The sequence below is a fragment of the Adiantum capillus-veneris genome, chromosome 15, assembly GCF_014529385.1.
Source record: "Adiantum capillus-veneris isolate H3 chromosome 15, ASM1452938v2, whole genome shotgun sequence".
Taxonomy (NCBI): domain Eukaryota; kingdom Viridiplantae; phylum Streptophyta; class Polypodiopsida; order Polypodiales; family Pteridaceae; genus Adiantum; species Adiantum capillus-veneris.
The window spans coordinates 112,571,434-112,594,124 of NC_140945.1; the positions used below are offsets into that span (position 1 = coordinate 112,571,434).

General features: G+C 41.9%; 1 protein-coding gene across 3 annotated transcripts; it reads left to right on the forward strand.

The window, feature by feature from the left end:
- Nucleotides 1-2,791: 2,791 nt before the first annotated feature.
- Nucleotides 2,792-5,097, forward strand: LOC147441293 (pentatricopeptide repeat-containing protein DOT4, chloroplastic-like). Of its 3 annotated transcripts, XM_086482979.1 has the most exons (3): nt 2,793-3,059; nt 3,199-3,492; nt 3,652-5,097. In XM_086482979.1, exons 1-3 carry the CDS (start codon nt 2,928-2,930, stop codon nt 4,978-4,980), a joined length of 1,755 nt encoding a protein of 584 aa, XP_086339105.1. In that variant the 5' UTR covers nt 2,793-2,927; the 3' UTR covers nt 4,981-5,097. The 3 variants fall into 3 exon arrangements, with proteins under 3 accessions (XP_086339104.1, XP_086339105.1, XP_086339103.1); XM_086482978.1 differs by having other exon boundaries at nt 2,792-3,059; nt 3,259-5,097; XM_086482977.1 differs by having other exon boundaries at nt 3,199-5,097.
- Nucleotides 5,098-22,691: the final 17,594 nt, after the last annotated feature.

Consider the following 22,691-nt stretch of genomic DNA (forward strand, 5'->3'; position numbering starts at 1 on the left):
CGTGCATAATGTGAAAACTAAAATATCTACCTCACTCTCAATGCTTGTGTTATGTGGGACCAAATGCTATGATGTAAATAGTGTGATATATGCAAAACTAGATGCCACGGTTGCAATCATGTACATACCTTGCCGGGCAGGCGAGGCCCTAGACGTGGCACTATGGCATGCCTTTTCACATAAAAATATGCATTTTTTGCTTTAGAAATGTATAATTGTCAAAAGTTTAAAAGTGGCACGCTCGTTTTGCCTGCCTAGAAAGTTCAATGCGGGCGATCTCGGCCAAAAATAGCAGGTTTCATGCGCGGACGTAAGAGATCCATCAAGAGTGCTTTCCAAGTGGTAAAATGAGGTTCAAGATAAAATTTAAGCCCAATGAGATTTTTCCCAGATCGTTTGGGGTTTTTAAGGGCAAAAAAGGGCATTTTTGGGCTAAAAATGACAAAAATGGCCATAAAATGGTAAAAAATGATCTAAATTTGGTCAAAAATGGCTCAAAATGCCCCATCACTCACGGTGCCGTGACTATGAGGAGTGAGGGAACATTTTAGAACATCAATATCAGCACTTTGACCTCCTCTAGGAAGGGATACAAAGCCTGCACCTATGGTATGCTAGTGCAGTACTGTGTTGTTCCAACCATGTATTTGAGGCTGTGAGGCCACCAATTAGGGTTTTTCCTCTTCAAGTAACTCTTGGGAATGTATAATGAAGTTCTGAAGCTTCTATGAAATGGCTACGATGGAGAATTGAAGCGTTTGTTTAGGGTTTTAAGAGCACTGCAACTGTGCAATTGGCACTGAGGCTACAACAAATCATCACACACACAAGAGTTTTGAGTTGCTATTGATTCTTTTTTAAAGTAAAGATTTCATGGCTGGATTTTTGTTCTTTTTTAGTGTGTTTTTAGCTTCACATCTTCTACGACTTGCTTGATTTTGTTGCGAACTCTCACAGTCAGAGGCCCGACGCTTTCCTAGCGCACTCTGCACTTCTTAACAGTGCAGAGGAGACGAGTACAACCAGGTTTGCACAAATTTCGTCAGTGTTTGGGCGTATCATGTTTGACTTACTAGTGCCAAGGCTCGACCTAGCAGCTGTACTGGGAGAATTTGGCACGGGGGTTGTCAGTCATGTGATGGCTGACGCTAGCATGATGCATAATGGAGTTTTGCAGACCATACAGAGTTGTCTATGGGATTTACATGCAGGCTCTAGCGTGGGTACGCATGCTAGCCTACCACCAGAGCGTATCCGACTGTGTGTAGATCGATTGAGTGAACCAGTGGGCATAGGTTGAGAGAGTCTCTCACGTAGTTTCTTGTACATACTAGTAGTTTAGCTAGTAGGTATCACTTATCGACGCATCGCCTTTCAGTGGGGGTTTGTTGGGGTAAAGATGTTGCGCCTTTGCTCGGGTCCGGTGTCCGATCGCCTGCCCACCGTGTGTACATCCCCTTAGTCATTATACACATATGAATAAGGAGCTCCTAACTTCCCAATTCTTGAGGTTGCTCCACCCACACCATCTCGTGCTTCTGCCCTTCCCCGCACGCACCGCGCATGCACGCATCCGCGCACACGCGCACTCACATATATCGTGTCTTGGAATTTATTATTAGCAACATGGGTCTGACAATGACATGTTGACAAGGACAAGGCTAGAAAGAACTATTATTTTCATCTATTACAAAGCAAGGGCTTCTTTCTAGATTTGGTCACCTAAAGCAGAACGCATGTAGCACACAAAGGTATTATTTTGAAATCCACACATACACCGTTCGGGGCAATGCAAATATAAAACTATCTTGATTTTGCTCTCTAAGGCAAGGTTCAGACTGCTTGCCCAAACAACTTAGGCATGGGCGACCTTCTACGATGGAGAATATCAATTGGTCAACAAAAGGCTCAAGAGCTTCCAGAACCACCATCCTTGCGGGCGGCACCAACCCCTCGGACGCTCACACTCCTCTCTGTGGTAAGGCGGGAAACTCATCTGTGAATTTCATCTTGAGACCCAAGACTGGTGTCAACTTTTGTAGTTGGTATGAACATCGAAAGCAAAGATTCTTCATACACCATGTCCACCTATTGCGCAATCTGAACAAGGCCATCACTAACTTGCCAATGGCACCATTGCCAGAGAGAGAGAGAGAGAGAGAGAGAGAGAGAGAGAGAGAGAGCACTATAGTAGCATACCTTACACTCCTTGCTCGAGTCTCTTTGCGCTGCCGTTGTCGGTAAATTTTTTGTTGGATGTTGATCGTCCTCGAAATTCGTGCTTGTTTTGCCTGTCGTGAATCCCATGACGGGGAAGACTTTGTGACTTGTGCTTGTCGTGGATCCCATGATGGGGAAGACCCCCCTCAGCACTAAAGGGCACGGGCCATTTAATGAAGCCCACGCGGTGGGATCCACGACAGCGAAGTTCGGACGTGAAGATCGAGACGCGCACAGCCGTAGGATGCCAGGGTAAACTAGGACATGGAAAAGTAAACTTGGACAAGCAGCGGGGCCTGTCCAAGTTTATTTATCATTATATAGTTTGCCCATATGTCAACTTCCCCGTGCGGGCGTAGCGGTTAGTGCATTGGGCTCTCATGGTGGCAGCGAGGGTTCAAGTTTCCGTGCTTGCAATGGTCGCCCATTTTTTTCCGCCCTCAATCTTCCTCGAGATCCTCCCTTTCAACCTCAGCCGCCGATCCCATCTCTTTCTACCTGTGCCCTTTAATGCCGTGGGAAGACCCCTGTTCTTTAGTCACGTGGCACGCATATATCACTCCCTCCAAGAGGGAGGTCTCAAAAGGCCTAACTCGATATTAGCACAAACTTGTGCTATTGTCTCAATGATGATGAAGTGAACCTACTGTCGTAATTGTTTGCATGGAAGCCTTGCAAGGAGTTAGCCCCCGAGCCATGGTGAATGCATGGGCCGGCCAAGGACCGTCTTGCTGGACTCCTCCCCATGTGGAAATGTCACTGCAGACACCCTCCTCACCTGCTGGAAGCAGTCTTTCGAGGAACCCTCAAATGGGTGGGAAGGCGATCCCGTTGTCAAGGTGCTCTCTCTCTCTCTCTCTCTCTCTCTCTCACACACACACACACACACACACACACAGAATCAGCTGTAGACGTAGATGGAACTCTAAGACTGGAGTAGTTTATTACTTTATGAAATGACCTTGGTCGCCATTTCAGGCCCAAGCAGAGCTTGGAAGAAGAGAATTTCAACCCTGTAAACCAGAAATATGTCGAAAGTTTGCTGCAGGAGGGCATTTGCAGGAGAAAGGACTTCACAAATACCTGCCTCAGAAGAATGAGGTTCACGAGAAAGACAAGAAACTTCAGAAGAGCAAGGTTTCCCCTTCCTCTTTCATGGCCATACTAAAGGCCTGTACCGAACAGAAGGATTTACAAAGAGGTGCAGAATTACATGCTTACATAGTCAGTTCTGGGCTCTTCAAGAAAAGCATTGCAATTTCAGCTTCTTTGGTAAGCATGTACTCTAAATGTGGCGCACTTGAAGCTGCGCAAGATGTATTTAATGAGATTTGCATTAGGAATGCTGTTGTCTGGAATGTGCTGATGGATGGGTACATACAGCATGGCCTTGCGCAGTTAGCATTAACCTCTTTCGAACAAATGCTGCAGGAATGTTTCTTTCCGAACTCGGTCACATATGTCTACATACTGAAAGCCTGTGGCAGCCTCAGAGAGTCAAACAAGGGAAAAGCAGTACACGCTCAACTTGTGGGCAACCGATTGCTAGAAATCGATCTTATTGTTGGCACTGCATTGATAGATATGTATGCAAAGTGTCGCTTGTTGAGAGCAGCTGAAGCAACTTTCAATAAGCTTGTGGCTCGGGATGTAGTTGCATGGAATGCACTTATCTCAAGCTATGCTCACCATGGACATTGTGAGCAAGCAATCAAATGTCTACAAGGCATGCAACTTGAGGGCCTCTCTCCGAATGCCGTCACTTTTATTAGCATTTTGAAAGCGTGCGGCAGCATCAGAGCTCCGTTAAAGGGCCAATCATTACATGCTGAAATTTTGAGAGAGGGTTTACTCACAAAACAAAATGTGGGGAATGTGTTGCTAGCCATGTACGCTAAGTGTGGCATTCTTACAAAAGCACAAGAAGTGTTTGATGGATTAGTAATCAAGGATGTGGTTTCGTGGAGTACACTTGTTGCAGGGTATGCCCAGCACTTTCGCCCAGAGGAAGCATTGAGTTGCTTTGACCAGATGCAGCAAAAGGGCCTCTCTCCGAATGCAATCACCTTTCTCTGCGCATTGAGAGCCTGTAGCAGCATGGGAGTAGCTCATAGAGGTCAAGAAATGCATGCCATGATTGTGAAGGAAGGTTGGATGACAAAGGACATCAGAGTTGCCAACGCGCTTGTAGATATGTACGTCAAGTGTGGTGCACTTTCTAAAGCACAAGAAGTCTTTGATGAGCTTCCAGTTCAAAGCATGGTGCTATGGACAGCACTGATATCGGGATATGCTCAATTGGGGAAGGACGATGTAGCTTTCAAACTTTACAATGATATGATACATGAAGGCAAAGAGCCAGATTTTGTTACTTTTACCAGTCTGCTCAATGCATGCAGTAATGCAGGTCGTTTGGACGAAGGGCAGATGTATATTGATGTTTTGAAAGAACATGGTACGTTTCTTACTTTGGAGCATTACACCCGCATGGTTGGTCTTTTTGCTCGGGCCGGACATGTAGAAACTGCTGCCGCTTTGATTAGTAAGATGCCATTTTCAGTTGACCTTGGAATGTGGCATTCTTTATTAGGTGCTTGTCAAAAGTGGGGAAACCTTAAGGTTGGAAGATGGGCCTTTGACCATGTAGTCCAATTGGACAAATGGAATGCGTCAGCATACGTTATCATGAGTAACATTTATGAGGCTGCTCAGTACCATGAGACTGCAAAGAGGAGCCCAGAGTTCTGCCATAATCAATAGTTTTCAAGTGAATTGGTTGTAAAAGTATTTACTTAAAACAATGGTTTTGGTATCTTATATTACTCTAAATCTCCTGCCTTGCAAAGATACCAGTTAGCCTGGTGCTTGTATGTTTTTTGCAAGAGTTTTCAGCCCTTCTTATGGTTGAAAAGTTTTACTTGGTTGGGCTAAGAACGTCTTTCGGGATGTGGCCAAAGGAAGGATGAGGCCACTTGGCATGATAGCAGGCCTTGATGAAAAGGCCATTGTGCAGGTCAAAAGCCAGCAAAATAAACGACGGCCCACAGCTCAAAAGCCAGTTACAAGAAAAACGACGGTGCAGCAGCCAGCAGAACAGCGTGAGACGAGTAGAAGCTCTTTTAATGAGTGACGAGTGCATTGACTGCAGGAGCTTTTAAAAGCAGATCATCAGCTTTATAAGCAGCAAGCAAGCACGTGATCCATAGCCATGATCAAGGTAAGGCGAAGAGACCACGATAGGGGATGAATATAGAAGGGATTCCAGCCATAGTTACCCGGAACGCGGAACGGGAACGGCGACGGGATCCCCGCGGAACGGGGGAACGGCTAGGGGTTCGGAACGGGAACGGCACGGAACGGGAGGTATAAAAAACACCCAAATAGTGCATTTTTTAGCTTCTTGTGTTTAAATACAAGGAGTATTAGAGTGCTTTGACTCTAATACTCACAAAAAACTCGTTTTGAAGACCATTCAATCTTGCTATGACTAGATGTTGTGAGAGAGAGAGAGAGAGAGAGAGAGGGAGAGACTCGAGAGAGTGAGTGAGAGGGAGAGATTTGAGAGAGTGGGAGGGAGAGGAAGAGAGCTTGAAGGCTTAAAGCCTTGAGCCTTGAGAGAGAGTCTTGAGAGGGAGAGATCTTGAGAGTGTGAGAGGGAGAGAGCTTGAGCCTTGAGGATTAGCTTGTGGAGAGAAAGGGGGAGGGGGGTGCATTTTATGAGTCCTTGAGGCCTTGCACACTTCAAAAAGAAGCCCAAACATTTACTTCAATTTTTTCAAATTTTGCCAAATTTGTTTGTAGCCGTTGGCCGTTCCAGGGGCATTCCGGAACGTTTTGGGGGCGTTCGGAACGTTTCGGAACGGCCGTTCCGGTTTGCACTGGCCACCCGGAACTTCAAATGTTTCGGGACGTTTCGGAACGTTCGGGAAGGGAACTGCCCCCCCAGAACTTTGAAAGCCTCCACGAAATCATTGCGTTGCCTCCTCTTCCTCCTCCTAGTTTGCAGTAGAACCCAACGTCTGATAGTTATTCGAGATGGTATCCATGCTCGATCATCTGTAGTATAATTGTTAAAAATGCTAACAATTTCAATGGTAGTGCTAGGCCTTCGAGAAGTAGTCATGGTGTGCACTAAAATACACAGAAATGTTAGTGCAAATATGAAAAAGGAAAGAAGTTTTGAGAGAGAGGTAGAGCTACTCAAAGTCATATTTGGACGGGAACATAGATACTAGATAGAGTTTTCAATGAAAGTTCTAAAATTTGTCGGTACAGAGTTAGTACGACTTATGACATTTATGCTTTGAAATCGTGAAATTGTGCAATTTCATGAACAAAAATAATATTTTCTCCCTTTTTTCTAAAAGAGCTTGCCTCCAAAATGTCAATTCTCAACGTAACGTTAGCCTCTTCCTCATTAGTTGAGCGCCACTCTCTCTCTAGAACTGAAAGGCCTAAAAGTGAGTCCAAATTTCTCCTAATGTAACTTAAATTCAATCACACATCACATACATGTATCAAAACAGCGAGAGAGAGAGAGTGAGAGAGATACCAGTTGAGGACCAGACTTTTTGGAGCCGACCCCGTCTCAGAAAGGACATTGTATTAATTAATTATTTTTCTTTGGAAGAGTTTCCGATCAATACAAGTGGTGAATCGCACTTTTAACTACACAAATTGAAGAGATGAAAGCTTTAAAAGTGGGTAGAGGTTTCGATTAGACTTTTTACTTAAAACACCTCATTGGATTCAATTCCAAGGCCATAAACACCACGTGGTGATAGGATCTATGGGGACTAAGCAAGAATCGGGTTGGAAAGAAGATATGTAAGCATTAAGAAGTATTAATCTACATAGTTAATTATGTATAAGCTTGAGTAGCCATATCTATAGAGATTTGTGTGGGGGAGAGAGAGAGAGAGAGAGAGAGAGAGAGAGAGAAGATGATGAGCTTTGAGAAGAGCATGAATAGATTCCTTTTGATTAAGGATTTCCTAGAGTTTCAAGAGCCAGGAAGACAGAAGTTTCTTGGCTCTCTCTAAAACAACCTCGCAAAAACACAAAGAAATCTCCCTTTTACGTTCCTCAAATGGAAAAACTTTGAACTACAAAGTTGTTCATCTTGTCATTTTCAACAAGCTACATGGGTCCTTTTTACAAAATGCTTTCTTTTTTAGTTATTTCAAAAATACTCACCCTAGATCTTGTAAAAATAATTTTTTATTTTTAGAGCTATTCCTCTCACCTTCTCTTTTGCATGGGAGACTTGTGGACCACATCCCTTATCTTCACATAGCTTTAGGTTGTCATGTGTAGATAATAACACCTTGGCTCCCATTCCCACCTATCGGTTACCTTCTCACTTTCAAAGGCTTTCAGAATTCATTTTGGACTCTTTTGAATTCGCTAATATCCCGATTTCGCCACATAAAATCCTAATTGAATCCTTATGGCATTTTGTTGGCACTTCTGAAGAATGCATTTAAATTATGGAACTTTCTAGTTCACGAACACATTCCTCTGTCCATTGTACATAAGTGGTCCTTCTACTATTTTTATTTTCTCTCACTAGAATGGCCAATTCTATGAAGAGAAAATTCATTTAAGTAGACCAAAAATAAAATCTAGTGACCTCACCCGTGTAGGTTTACCTTTAAGCCCACAATACTTTATAGAATAGTTGTTCTTATCACAAATGAGATAAGGATTCTCTTCATAGCAATCTTTTGAAAGTCATTTGTTCTTCCACAATGTGCACACTTTAAATTTCTTTCAATGCTTTTGTTTAGCTGGATGTCTAGATGGTACAACTAGAGCTCCTCTTGTCTCTCTTAGGTTTCCTTTAAGCTATTTTTTGGCACTCTTAAAGAGAGTTGATGAAGTATTCAATTTTAGGCATGAAGCCTTTCACTTTGAGCAATGTCTATGTCAAGGATAGCTTTTTGAAGCACAACAACTTGATTTTCATTTTCTACAAGGCATTTGATATAAGCTAGCTACATGTAGATGCTTTTGAGCATGTTGACTAGAGAAATACATCCTCGTTGGACTCCATGATTGTTAGACTTGCATTTTAATGTAATCATCGACAACCATTAGAAGTCAGAGGGATGTTGCTAAATGAACTATTTTCTTATTTTTCAAAGTAGTTTCTATTTATTAAATTTAGGATAATTTGTGTACATTTGAACTGTAAAAGTAAGGACAAAGTAAGGACTGTAGATCTTCTGGAATTGATAAAAGCCATCAAGAATGAACAACACTAATGTGTCATATGATGGGTGACATTAAGCATCACGAAGGGGTTGTACCCTTAGTTTGCTGGGAGAGATCAAGAAGTGGATATTCTCAATGCGTCCATGTGTGATGGGAGCATCAAAAACAGAATATTACATTGGTCTCGTAGGAATTCCGAACTGGAAAAAGGAATACACACAAATACGCAGGGACAAGAATAAAGATGGGTTAGAAGAAGGTCTTTCTAAAAAAAAGAATATTGTTGAGAAAAGCAGATGATTTTCTGTGAGAATCTGTGTTTACATTGCATCTATGCCTAAGAACTGCATCGAGGAGCGCTTGGGAAGTGTTGTATGGAAATTTTTTCCGCTTATTACTGAGTTTTCTTGAGTTTTTAAATAGGTTCACACAATTTTAAAAATTGACCATTTAATAAGTGGGCAGCCAATGATTAAAATAAAGAAAGGATTCTTTAAAAAAAGGCAGCGTTACCTCCTAAGCTTAAAATAGACTAGTGATCTTTCTCTCCCTTACATGATCGAAATTGCCGCTAGCCTTCTCTCTCCTCTAGTGCTACCACTACAGCTATTGTTGTCGGCTTCCTGTCCCCTATTCTTACCGGTCTCATGTGCCTATAAAATCAACAAGCTCTCTGCCTCTATCTCTCAGTTTTGCTAGCGCTAGCTCCTAAAGACTCTTCCGTTGAGAATCTGCAAAGAAAACGTGTGAAGCCAGCGTGCAAAGGTCGCTTTTCCACACTTGAAGCAATAGGTACTCATTGTGAATACGCTCTACTAGTTGTTGTTTTGTGTTTGAGCTTTTGCAGGTACTTCGACATGGAGAAGGAGCAAAGAAGCCTCGGTCTATGCTCAAGGATTCTGAAAACGGAATCAAGAATGGTCTGCAAAGATTTACACTCCGTGTGCGGATAGAATTGAGAGCTCGTCTCTTGAAATTTTCCACATGGGAAGGAAATGACCATTGAGTTTGAGATTTAGAACGGAGAAATTGCGTTGATTCTTGTGCTTGTAAAAAGATTCTCCCTAATAAAGTTTCTCTTTAAGGGTAGGAGGGAGAGGAAACATCCCATCTTCTGGTCCCCAATACTGTGTCGATCTTCTTCCTCGTCTCTTTTGGTTGGAAGTTTATTTAATTTCATCTTGTTGATTATTCCTGTGCACTCCCGTTTGCAACAGAAACTAATAGCGTTAGGATGTCATTGCTCTTAGATACGAAGGATTACCTCGACTATCATGTTGATGATACACGATTAGGTTTGAGGATTACATGAGGCCTTGGACAATAATGAAGTATATGACAAATAGAATGCTTCTTAGAGAAGTGCTTGTGGATAGCCAACTCTAAGTGTATTTATCATCGTGTTTGATGAAGCACGTGAAATAACAATGGGCACTAATATCCTCTTTGGGCTTCGAAGGACCTAGCAAGGCATCAAAAAAATTTGCGTCTTATCGAACCTTAGCTACACTTGATGCTAAGATGTTTTTAAAGGTAACATTTTTACTATTCTAGGAAGAACATTTCTTGTTGATATTATGTATGCAAAGAGAGAGAGAGAGAGAGAGAGAGAGAGAGAGAGACTTTTACAAGTCAAGTGTACATATTTAAATATCCTAGTTTCAATAAACAAAAATTACTCTAAAAAATAAGAAAATAGTCCATTTAGCATCAACTGCCTTATCCAAAGAGTTGCTTTTCATCAGTTGAAGATTTTGCCGACTATATGTTCACCTCCCTTATGCAGATAAAGAGTTTAAAGTGTGTGCATAAAGCAAACTGGTGAAAGAGGTCCTCATACAACATGCTTTCTAGCATGCAGACTTAAGGTTGCAAACATCTCCTCCAAGTTTTCCACGGCATCGACCCAACTGTAAGTTATTTTGAGCATTTCACTTAGTGCATGATTATATTCAAAGGTTAAGTGGTGGATATCATCTTTGGTACGTTTCAGATATTTATCCATCGAATAGGACGGATTGGCAACCAATTGAGAGCATAGTTGGGATTTTGATGCTTTCCATGCATTTACTGGTGAGAAAATGTACCGAGGATGACAACACAAGGAATTGCAGATAATGGAATATTCTTTTATGATATGTCATATTTGGAACAGAGAAATTCCGTTGGTTGGGGTCGTGTAGCTCCTTTGCCACTTCCATCTTTTGACAACAAGGATTGGTCTCTGTCAGCTTCGCAAACTAGTGAAAGCTTTAGGAATAGGTTGTTTCAGGATATACAAAAGTCCCTCAAGTATTCAATTGCCACAAAAATAATTTGGCTCGCACTATTTATGCCTCTTGAAGTGTTTGTAGATTTCTTCTTCGATGAGCGAATAAGAACTACCGCAACAATGTTCATTTGCAAGTCTGAGAGTTGTTTGGACTTTTTAGATGATAATTGGGATAGAAAACAGTCACAGGAAAAAATTTGTATTTTGTAAAAGAAGTCCATAATTTGCAAGTTCATTATAAGCTCTCAAAATTTCATAGTGTTGTTTTACTATTTTAGATATCATTTTCTTAGTGGACAGCTTATTCCACTCGACCAAGATACAGACTCTAGCCTCGAGAACAAACCTTTATCAATGGAGCTCTACTTTTGAGACAGCCTACTTACTGTGATGGAGACAATGTCAAGCACAACTCTTGCACAGCTCAGGATAGATCTTACATGTGAAAAACTTTCACTTTTGCTGGAATTGTATGCATTCAATCTCAACAATAGAAAGGTGCTTACTAAATGGATGAATTTTGATTGTCTTTAATACATTAAGACATAGAATCTAGATCTTTCTTCTTTTCAAATTCCAAGACGCAAGGAAAAATCAACATTGTGCAATGAGTCACTCTCAAATACTCTTCACTTAATTGCTTCCACCGGAAGCTAGGTCATATACCTTGTGCATGCAATGAGCTTTGATGCCATGCAAACCATGATGTACTCTTCAAAATGACTAATACAGAGACATTTTGTGCCACTCAAACAATGTTTAAAGAATGTACACTTTTCATTGTCTCAAAACTTTACAAATTGTGTTATTTTTGTCAAGATGTATACAAGTTATTGCTCCCTTCCCCTGCTACTGCTCCCCTGTCCTCTCCCCCGGTTGGTGCCACTGGTCCCCTATCCTCTCCCCCGATTGTTGCCACTGGTCCCCTGCCCTCTCCACGATTGCTGTCACTACTCACTTGCCCTCTTTCCCGGTTGCTGCTACTTCTGTCTCGGGGGACGCTGGTCTCGGGCATCCTTTCGCGTCATTCAAAATCATGGGCCTCTTCCATGGCTTCCCATGCATCTTGCACTTGTGAAGCTTCCCTCTGTTCTTGCTCTTGCCGTTGATGTATAGCCCATTCCTCTACTTCTGCGGCGTCCGCATAATATTGATTTATTGCTTCTTGCATATTTCGAACCTCCTCTTGAGTTTGATTGTAGCGCTGCGTCATTTCGTCAATGCGAGCATGTTCGAACTCCTCAGCTCTCACCCCTTCCTCTCTTGTACGTCTGTTTCCCAAGATTATAATATGCCGGATGGCCATTATAGAAAAATGTCGCACATCGTTGGGGGTGTAGTCATGTAATTGAAGTTCCTGTAGAAGCGTGATAATAGGAAAGTAAGTAAAGATGTTGCTTTTTTCAATACAAACGTTGCAGCAAAAAAACAATGAAACAACACGATTACTTATGTTTGGTACATCCAACATTTGACTGAGGAGCAACAAAGGCATTCAAACAAGTTTGCCAGCCACACCTATAGTCATCAACCTGCATGGGCACGGTGATCCGTTCGTGCCGGATGGTAGTCCCAAGATCATGTTCTAACAAAACATGCTCTACACAGCATACAAGTTTTTTCGCGTCACTACATGCGTAACCACTTGAGTCAGTAACACACTACAAAGAGATACTACTTTCAAATGTACCCATATGTGCCTTACGTTTTTACACGACCGTGAAACAACCTGCTTTGCCCGGAGTTTACGTAGTAGACAATCTTATCTTCAATGTCAAATAACAACAGACTCCAATGATCACTACACCAAAACCATCAAAGATGAGGAGAAAGATCTTAAATCCAACATGGTTTTTACAAGGCAAGAAGAAAATCACGATTGATTGTATGCTATGACCAAAAAACGCGCTAGATTAAAATTGACTTTGCTAAACCAGCCCATCAGAGCCAAAAAGGAAACTTCGTTGTTCTGCAGCATAGGCGATATCAGCGGATCTATTACGTATATCTTGTTCTGAACCTCAGTGGGCAGAAGCGAGATAGCGTGCCTAACATGAATCAATGGCAGAGATTAGACTTAAGATATTTCAGCGGGCTATCACTGCCACAAACCCATGAGTCAATACCGAGCGATTGGGACAGCTATCAAATTCCATAAGCCATTGACTCGCTTGGTATTGACCCATGTCTTAGCAATAGTGAGCCATCTAATGAACCAAGCGTGACTTATAAATAAAAATTTGAGACGTAACACATAACAACGTTGACGACTTCTGCGAAGACATGGGTCAATACCGAGCGAGTGGTATCACTATCCAATTTCATAAGCCCTGACTCGCTTGGTATTAACCCATGTCTTAGTGAAAGTGAGCCATTTAATGAACCAAGTGTGACTTATAAAGAGCTTGAGAAGTACGACAAAGCAATGTTGACGACCACATTCATTGCGTTGGAGTTGGAGAAAATGCGCATGCATAGGCAATCTTGTTGATCGAGGTTGAAAATGTAGGCCTCCTCTGACCTTCCAGGTAGCAGTATCTGTGCATTGCGCTGATCAGAACTTGCAACTCCTCTTTCTTCTCTTTGTTGATTTGCTCTAAAATAAACAACTCCTCTGATAAAGGCTCCTCGTTGGATGGCCCTTGTGAAGCAGAGCCTTTCCTTTGCCTTTCTTGAGCTTTATCCATGGCTGCCTCATTCTCCTCCCTTAATGGCACAGGCTCCTCCCTAACAGGCACATGTTCCTTCCTTACATGCACAGGATCCTCCCTTACAGGCACAGGCTCCGGATCCTCCATGCCTTGCTCATTTTGCTTCATAACTGGTTCCTCCATAACTGTCTCTGTTTCTTCAATGACCGCCTCAGGGTCCACCCTAGCCTGCTCATGCCCCTCATTGGTTGGCTTAGCCTGCCCATTTGTGTCATTTCTCTCGACTCGTGATCGTGTCCTTCTGCTTTTTAATCCAGCCCTAGAAGGCTCTGTCTGTCATGCACAAGGATGGAGAGGGGGGATGTTAAGAATATCCATGACTCTACTATCTCGGATAAGTACTTGCTGAAGCAGCCCATCATAGTGGAAGCGCAGCCTCCGAAGAGTGTCAAAATCCCGCGGCATGATAGTAACACGATGTGCATGGGCAGACATGATATATCCATCACTAAAGAATTCAACAAGGTAGTCTTATGCAATTTCTTGTAGGCAGAGAAGTGCACTGCTGGCCCATCACATGCCACTCTCCACTGCTCGCAAATCTCTCACACTACTCGCTGGAAAAGAAGACGTGGAATGGCCAGTTGCATGTGTCGTTTGATCCTTCGCAACTCTTGCAGTACACCTCTGTGCAGCTCCTATCGGAGTCTTCTTGCTTGAGCATTCAAAGAGTCACCTGTTGCCCTTCTAGGCGTGGCCTTTGCACGAGGCATCTCTACAAATAGCATAACAAAAAACATCATGTCATTTATTGCACAAGGGACTTAAGATTTCTACGGTCAGCACGAAGCGAAGAAGTGCACCAAATACGGTTGTATTGCCTATACTCGCTTGGTACTGACCTAAGAAAAGTATAATAGCAAACATCATTAATAAAGGCGATGGTCAGTACCAAGCGAACAGGTGCAACGAACAGAGTTTGCCTTCCCTTATTCGCTTGGTACTGACGTCAAAAAAGTGTAATAGCAAACATCATTAATATTTTCTGAGGTCAATACCAAGCAAACAGGTGCAACGAATAGAGTTTTCCTTCCCTTATTCGCTTGGTACTGACACCAGAAAAGTGTAATAGCAAACATCATTTATTTTCTGAGGTCAGTACCAAGAGAACATGTGTAACGAACAGAGTTTTCCTTCCCTTATCCGCTTTGTACTGACCTCAAAAATGTGTAATAGCAAACATCATGAATATTTTTCGAGGTCAGTACCAAGAGAATAGGTGCAACAAACAGAGTTTTCCTTCCCTTATTCGCTTGGTATTGACCTCAGAAAAGTGTAATAGAAAACATCATTAATAAAGACAATGGTCAGTACTAAGCGAACATGTGCAACGAACAGAGTTTGCGTTCCCTTATTCGCTTGGTACTGACCACAAAAAATATAAGTGTACAAAAGTGTAGTAGCATACCTCTTCACTGTGTGTAGAGTTCTGCATCACTAAAGTGTTGCAGAACAAGAGTAAGAGGAGAATGCGCAAAAAGGAGGAGCACTAGAGAGTAAGAGGGGATGCACAAAAAGGGTTGGGAGCACAAAATGGATGGTTTGCTTACTGCGTAGCGTCGACGGGGACAGAGTTAAAACGCTGGGCAGTAGAGGATGCGAAAAGAGGTAGAAGAGTGCTCATCTGGGACAAGGGTATAGTTAAAATGTTTGGTGGGGGTACTGCCTCTAAACTTAGAATGCTTACCTCGGCGAGGGTGACAACTTCACTTATGCGCATGATTACACCCGAGATTGTGGTTGGTAGATCAAACTGCGTGGGAATCTAAGCTTGTTTATTCTGGTTGTCCTTGTGAGCACAACCCACGTGCCTTTTTTGAGTGACCGTTTAGAGTCAGACGCCAATCACCGTTGTAGTTGCCATCTCCATCTCGAAGTGAAACAAACAGATCGCCCTTGCCTTCGCCTTTTTTGCGCTCTTTCCCTTGGCCACCTCTTCCGATCCTGCATTGAGCGACCTCCACTAGTTTGAGTCCTTTGCTGCCGCGTCGCCATTGCCCTTGCCTTCGCCTTTTTGTCCTCTTCCTCCTGGCCACCTTTTGGTTCTTTCTCTTAGTGACCTGCGACATCAACATCCAACTTGGCGCCATTGGATATTGCAGTGACAGTTCTTTCTCCCTCCCTCTCTCTCTCTCTCTCTCTCTCTCTCTCTCTCTCTCTCTCTCTCTCTCTCTCTCTCTCTCTCTCTCTCTCTCTCTCTCTCTGCCTATGTGTTTTTAACTATGTGTGCACCGAAGCGACTGCGTTACGCAGTTAGAGCACAAGGGGAACAACACTCCAAGGGCCAAGAGTGGTCATTAGGGTAAGATTAGAAGTCTCTCACTGCATGGTTGGAATAATTACTCCTTATGTGACCGTACCTGAGTTGTTATTCAATGCTATGTTTGGGCATAATGAGTGAGTAGGCCTATATATCTTTTACTGATAACATTAAATGCTTTTTTCCAATCCATCTGTTGCGAATGGACATGGGTACATTGTAAATTTAACTTGGGTCAGAACCAAGTGAATAGGGCCCTTCGGAGATTATTGGGGCCCTTATTTGCCTGGTTCTGACTCTAGTCACGTCACCTATTATGACATTAGCGCATGGGACTGAACCAAGCGAATAGAGACCTTGAGGGATACTCCAGGCCCAATATTTTCTTGGTTATGACACCAAATACAGACCAATTTGGAATAATAGTTTTGTCTTGATTTTTCTTTCAGACATGGGGTTCATACTCCTGGAGACAGACGATGTGGGCGAGGATACATAGCATTCACTGATAACATTAAATGCTATGTTCCAATCCACCTGTTCCCAATGGATGTGGGTACAATGTAAATTCAACTTGGATCAGAACCAAGCGAATAGGGTCCTTTGGAGATTCTTGGGGCCCCTATTTTCCTGGTTTTGACTCAAGTGATGTCACCTATTATGACATTAGCGCACGAGACAGAACCAAGAAAATAGAGACCCTGAGGAATACTCGAGACTCAATATTCGCTTGGTTATGACACCAAATACAGACCAATTTTGAATAGTAGTTTCGGCTTGCTTTTTTTTTCAGTCATGGGGATCATAGTCCTAGATACAGACGATGTGGGTGAGGATACATGTGAAGAAAAACTATTTACGTTCTTATACAACGCCCATGCTCATCACCGTGCATCAACACTATCAAGAATGTTTAATGCAGATTTTTCTATACAGAGGATCATAGATTGCTCATTTGAGTACCTACAAACCCATTTGCAATAGTATGAGGCAGTCATTTGTGACAATTTCATGACAATTGATGGCATTAGATATGTGCACCCAGCCGACCTTGACCCTGACAAGAGTGTGGCAAGGAGACTGAATTGCTATAGAAAAGTGTCCCTCCAATGCACTACTTGTACAAGACAAGTGTATGAAGCACTTAAAAAAGTGTCGCTTGGTGGCATTCTACCACGGGTTTGTCTATTACTTGTACTTGCAGACGGATGGTGAGTCAGAGACTTCCCAGTCAAAACAACTTTCGGTAGTTGTCCATTGGTGCCGGAGGAAGAGGTAGAGGATGTAGGAGGTGCAGTTTGACCCAGAAGAAGAGTGGGTAGAGGTATTAAAGGAAACATTTGATGCGGGCTTAACTCTTGCTTCTCTTGCGGATGCAGCATTAGGGTGAAAGCAAGAAAGCCCAAATAAGGAAGTGACTTTGTCTTTGAATTGCGCCCCCAGCTTTGCTTTGGCAGGCGACACCCACTACGTTTTCTGTTCACAGATATCATGCATGAGCTGAATATACAGGAGGGCTACTGCCTAGCTGTAATTGCAATTTTTTGTGAGGAAGACATGGGATTTGTGGATGATGATGGAGTGGACCAACATCTTATTGCTGACACAACTGTCCACGACTCACAGTTCACTTCAGGGTGGCAACTGATCAAAGATACATTCAATGAAGCGAAGTCCGAAGAGACCAATTTTCCAATAGATGAGCAATTTCAATCGACAACAAAACAACTCGGCATGGAAAACATGGGTAGGCCCATGGCACCCAGAGCTCAGGTAATGAATAGTTAGTTTATTCACTTGTAGGGAAAGTCGATTCTGGAAATAGACGAGAATCACATGGTAAATTTTAAAGGCATTCAGATGGTATTGGAGATGGCCCATTGATAAAATATCATGATCAATCTTTTTGTTGACAGGTGCTAGTGTATGACGATAGTTTCCTTAGAAGAGTGGGAGGCTCATGGCAAGGGCTTGTCACTGGAGTACAAGGAAAGGATGCGGTGTTCTCTCACTACATCTGGTGTTTCAACCACAAAAGGGTTTGTAGAAACAATTCAAGTACTTGGCAATTGTACTCATCTCACTTACGGCCCATAAATGTTTTGCTATTGTTTTGTAGATCATAATATACCACAAGGAATACTCCAAGGACAATGCAAAGTTCCCATTATTTGCAATGAAAGTTATTACAAGATTGTGTGGTGGACACCCCCTTCCACTAAACGCAAAAAGACTAATTTTGATTGAGAAACAGTTTGCTCTACGCGTCTTTGGCATTGGGTATGGGTGCCAAGCACTCTGAGCCCCCTATTTCATGTCCTACACAGTTTAGGCTCTGGCTGCAGGGGTTGAAGACCCGGAGAGCTTAGATCCATACAACAAGCGAATGTTTTTGAGGGAAAGAAGACGCCTGATGCCCGTGGGGATGCTGCCATCAACAGAGGAACGAGCTCATCTATAGAGCTTGCACATTGAAGAGGTACAAAGTGAGGAAGAAGGAGGTACATCGAAGAGGATAAAAACAATGGGCTCAGGTCCATCTTCTCGCTCAGGTCCATCTTCTCCCGCTCGTGACTCGTGACTATTGCCACCTCGCATGGTGCTCCCCTGCATTTGAATTTTCCCAAGCCATTTGTTTCTTCTCTTTGCGGATGTGTTGTAAAGACCGTGTATCTGAACTCTTAAGAAGCTCCTTCTGCCTTGCTCTATGAATTAGTCGTCTATAAGTCCATTTGTGTAACTCTAATAGACTATTGGCCTTATCCTTTCCTCCCCCATGTATAGTGTGCTTAAAATAACCCGTTCTTGCCATGCAGTGGGTTTTTTCCATGCTTTGTGTGGACCATATTGATAGTGAGCTGTATGTCTTGGCAGAATATGGACCATGGTTGAATAGTATGTGCTGCATTGAAATAAAACAAAATGGTCAGTAGAGTACAATTAAAAATTTTGTTTTGTATATGTAGAATGCTAACCCACCATGTAATGTGTGATATGTTGCCCACCCCACCTTGTAAGGTAAGCCTTCTTCCAATCCAGCAAGGCTCTTGAAATGATGTGAGCTTACTTTGGTCCCAAGAATGCTGCTCAACGTAGTGGAAAATTTTATCTAGAGATTTCCACATGTTCGCCTTGTGATTTTGGATTGCCCCACCACCAGCATTGTCGTTAACCACTTTATGTAACTATTGCCATTTGTTGAGCATGTTTCTCCTCTCTTCGCTATCTGAATCTTTGAGGCTAAACCCAAGAAACCTTTTGGCCTTCATCGATGCTTTCCTAGGTACCTTGTAATGAATTTGAGACATCATAGGGTCCTCTTCGATTTTGACGTTGCATCCATGAAAACCAATGTCTGAGAGCACTCCCTCTAATGCTTTGATCACTCTTTTTGACTCACTTTCTCGCTTTAATGTCCATGCAAAACATATGTACAAATGAACTACCTTTTCAATTATTCATCAGAGTGCATGAAGTGTACAGACGTGAACTCTACTCAGAGGAATATCAAACACTGGCCTAAAAGTTTTATCTTGAATATGTTTGTTGGGAGCTCTATTCCATTGCACACTCTCAAGAGATTGTGCATCAGCCATGCAATATAAGCATGGATTTGCCACAGCTATTCCGTGTGTTATGCTATACATACACTTAAGAGTCTTTAAGTCACCTGCCATGTGCCATTCCACTGTATAGTCACCAAATCCTTCCACTGAAAGAACGACTCCGTTTCTTTGTTCACTGATGATGGAAGGAATTTGGGTTTTACTAAAAACTCAATCGAGGATTTCAAAATTTTCCTTATCAACCTGCAATGAAAAATGAAAACACAAAATCAATAACCAAATAATCAATATTTTGGTTATTATAGAGTTAACTAAGTATACTTGAAATGATCCTAGAGTTAGAATGTTGTTTTTGGTTTGCACGCTAAAGTATCGTGGATCCTCTTTCATTATTGATGGATCCACAACTCTATTCATGAGGGTAATGGTGACTCTCTCGAGCTTCTTGTTCTTCAGGACCTCGCACTCATCGAGATTCAAAACAAACTTGAGAACCCCACCGCACTCGTCTCAATTGATGTCAAAGAAGTGAACTGCATACCTTTGCAATGCTTCAAGATCAACAAAAGAGGTTGTTGTGCTCGTTAAATTGTACCTCTCTGCCGTCCTTGCCTAAGAACATTGCTTCAATATGGAATGGTGACCCAAGTTTCTCAAAACACCTCTTCATTTACGTGCCGGCGAGCAACTTTTACATGTGATGGCTTTGGCAGCCATAATCCTCTCTGTAGTTTATTTTGAGACTTTTTAGCTAATGCTTTGAAGAGTGCCCTGCATCCCATCTGCAAGATGCCACTCTCATCAAGTATTGCTTGCCATTCCATTGGTTCCAGCTGATTCTCGTTCATGAAGGAGGTAAGGAGCCTCCCTTTCAACTTACGAATTTTTTTCAGAGTTATCATCTCTTCAACTATTTCTTTTGGAACTAGATGGCTGTAATGCACTCCGGCATTGAAGCCTACACTATTCGAGTTTGGATGTAGTAAAGACCTGCCAAAAAAGAGTCATGCGTTATGATCATGTATAGGAAAGTGTATCCATTTCTTAGTGAAGCACATTGAAGATACAAAAGCAGAAACAAACTTTGAGTTATCATAGAGCTCGTATTCGTTTTTTCAGGCCACCACTACCAATCTTCATGTTCTCAATGTTGCACAGATCTCGTTTTCTTTTTCGACTACCAAGCACGGTGTCTTTCTCTCACAAACTTGTGATCTTCTTCTCAAGGCCTTGGATTGTCTCTTTGTTTGATGAAATCTTCTGAGAGCATGCTTAATTAAGTTTCTTCAGTTGCATGTTCTCCATCGCCAGAAGATTTCTTTTCCTTTCCGCATTCAATCCTCTCATTTCCAAATGTTCGGTGTCTCCCAATAGCCCATCCTTGCCATCGCTTGTGAAATGTAAGAGGTTAGTGATATTAGCAAAGGGAGGTGGCGCATTTGTCATAGGATCCTTTGGATAAATAGACCCATCGGTACACAAATCCAAATGATGTTCCTTGTTTGTCCTTCTAAGTTCTTTCTCCCGTTGAGATAAGAAAAACTCCCTCCTACGTTTCTGCAACGGTGCGTACTCTTGCAATACATCATAAAGATGATGTGTGTTCTTTCTTTGGGTAAGTGTTAAAGATGAAGGGGTTGAGGATTGCAAGTTCAAATTGGTGTTTTCATCAGAAAAAGAAGCGTCTCCATTCCTAGAGTTGATAGAGAAATAGACAGACACTCGAAACTCATGAAATATCTCAGGTTTTGGGAGGGAAGGCCATATTCTCATGTTTAGAGTTGATAGAGTTCGTGTGGCTTATGTTTCTGGAGGGAACACTTGTAAGTTGGCATTTCAAATAATTAGTCATACGGTTACTTGGATTCCCGACAAGAGAACAAAGGATAAGAATGATAAAGATGGTGGCTACCTACCAAAGAATGTCATTTTGGCTTTTTGTTGGCGCAAAAAAGTATCACATAAAATGCACAATTTAACATTTTCATTTTCTCTCTCTAAGCCAATGTGGAACTTCTTACATGGCCCAGAAGTGAGTCCAACTTTCTCCTAATGATGCTTTATTTGCAATTGTCATGCTCGAATATGCTCCAATTGATTGATTACTCTAGTTAATCTATATTTTTTGCTGCACTTTAATTCCAATTGTCTGATAGGTAATAAATCACACAGTATTTTAAAAATAAAGGAAAGTAATAAATCAACCTAATCTACAAAATCAATGATGTATTGTAAAAAGTAAAGCACTTTGTGTATTAAGCCTAGGGGAGACTTGTGTTTGCCTACCACCTATGTGTTTAAAGGAGGTTTGTGTCTTGTGTGCCTCACCCTTTGTGAGTTTTGAGGGGAGGAAATTGTGTAGTGCTTGCAAAAAAACCCACATAAGGGAGGATTGTTGGATGTTATTTTTAATGCATTTAGTGTGAATGACCTCCCCACCTCATGCACCTAAGTGTAAAGCTTAGTAGACAATAGTCATGTGATGTATTTTATATGAAGGTGAGTTGGAAGTTTAGGCAACCATGACGTGTAAGGATTAAAATAAGCTATGTTTAGTGCTTGTATATGTGACAACTCAACTTCCCTTTATATCTCTACAAAATAGCTTAGGATATACAGTTTTTATTTATGCATAATAATCAAGTCAATGTTTGCAACCATATTCTTGTGTATTGAGTTCTAAATTAATCTATAGATTATTTATACACTAACCAACCAAGCATCTGACATGCATGACACACTAACATATTCTTTCTAATCACCTATACTACATTAGCTACCTTATCAGAATCAAAACTTGAATCAAACTTCTTTGGGTAATGCCTTCAAATATTTCCTTGTCCCCACTGCACTTATGACATATCCTCTCATTCTTAGTCTTTCTCCAAATTGAAAAGTATCATCCTCAAATGCTTCTTAGATCTTTGTCCACAAACAAAAGGAACATCCTTTAGTGTCTTTTGCTTTTGTTTTATAATCCTAGATGATTGTGAAGTCTGGGCCTCAAAGCCCCCTCTACATCCATACCTCTGTAACTTGTATTTCTGATCCTCTCATGATCAAACGGTTATACTTGAGAGTAAGATGCTTCATCAAGATGATAGCCATATCGTTCAAAGAGATTAGCTTCCCTCTCAAAAATCACATGTTGCATCTCCTACATCTGATGAATGTGGTCCTTCGTGGACTTCGGTTGTTAAGGGTCCAAGGTCCACAACTATGATCTTAAAGTGAGCCCTCTTCCTAGGCATCATTTTAGTTTAGACTTTATCATCCAAGTTGATCAAGGTCGCTCGAGCATTGTTCGTACTCCGAATATGTCTAAGTGTCTATTAAATACAATTGAGAAAGATGAAAGATTAGTACTTAGCACTCCACTAATCCTATGAGCGTTGATATTGTTTAAGATTCTCTAACTCTTTGGAAGTGAGAGTACCCTTGGTCAA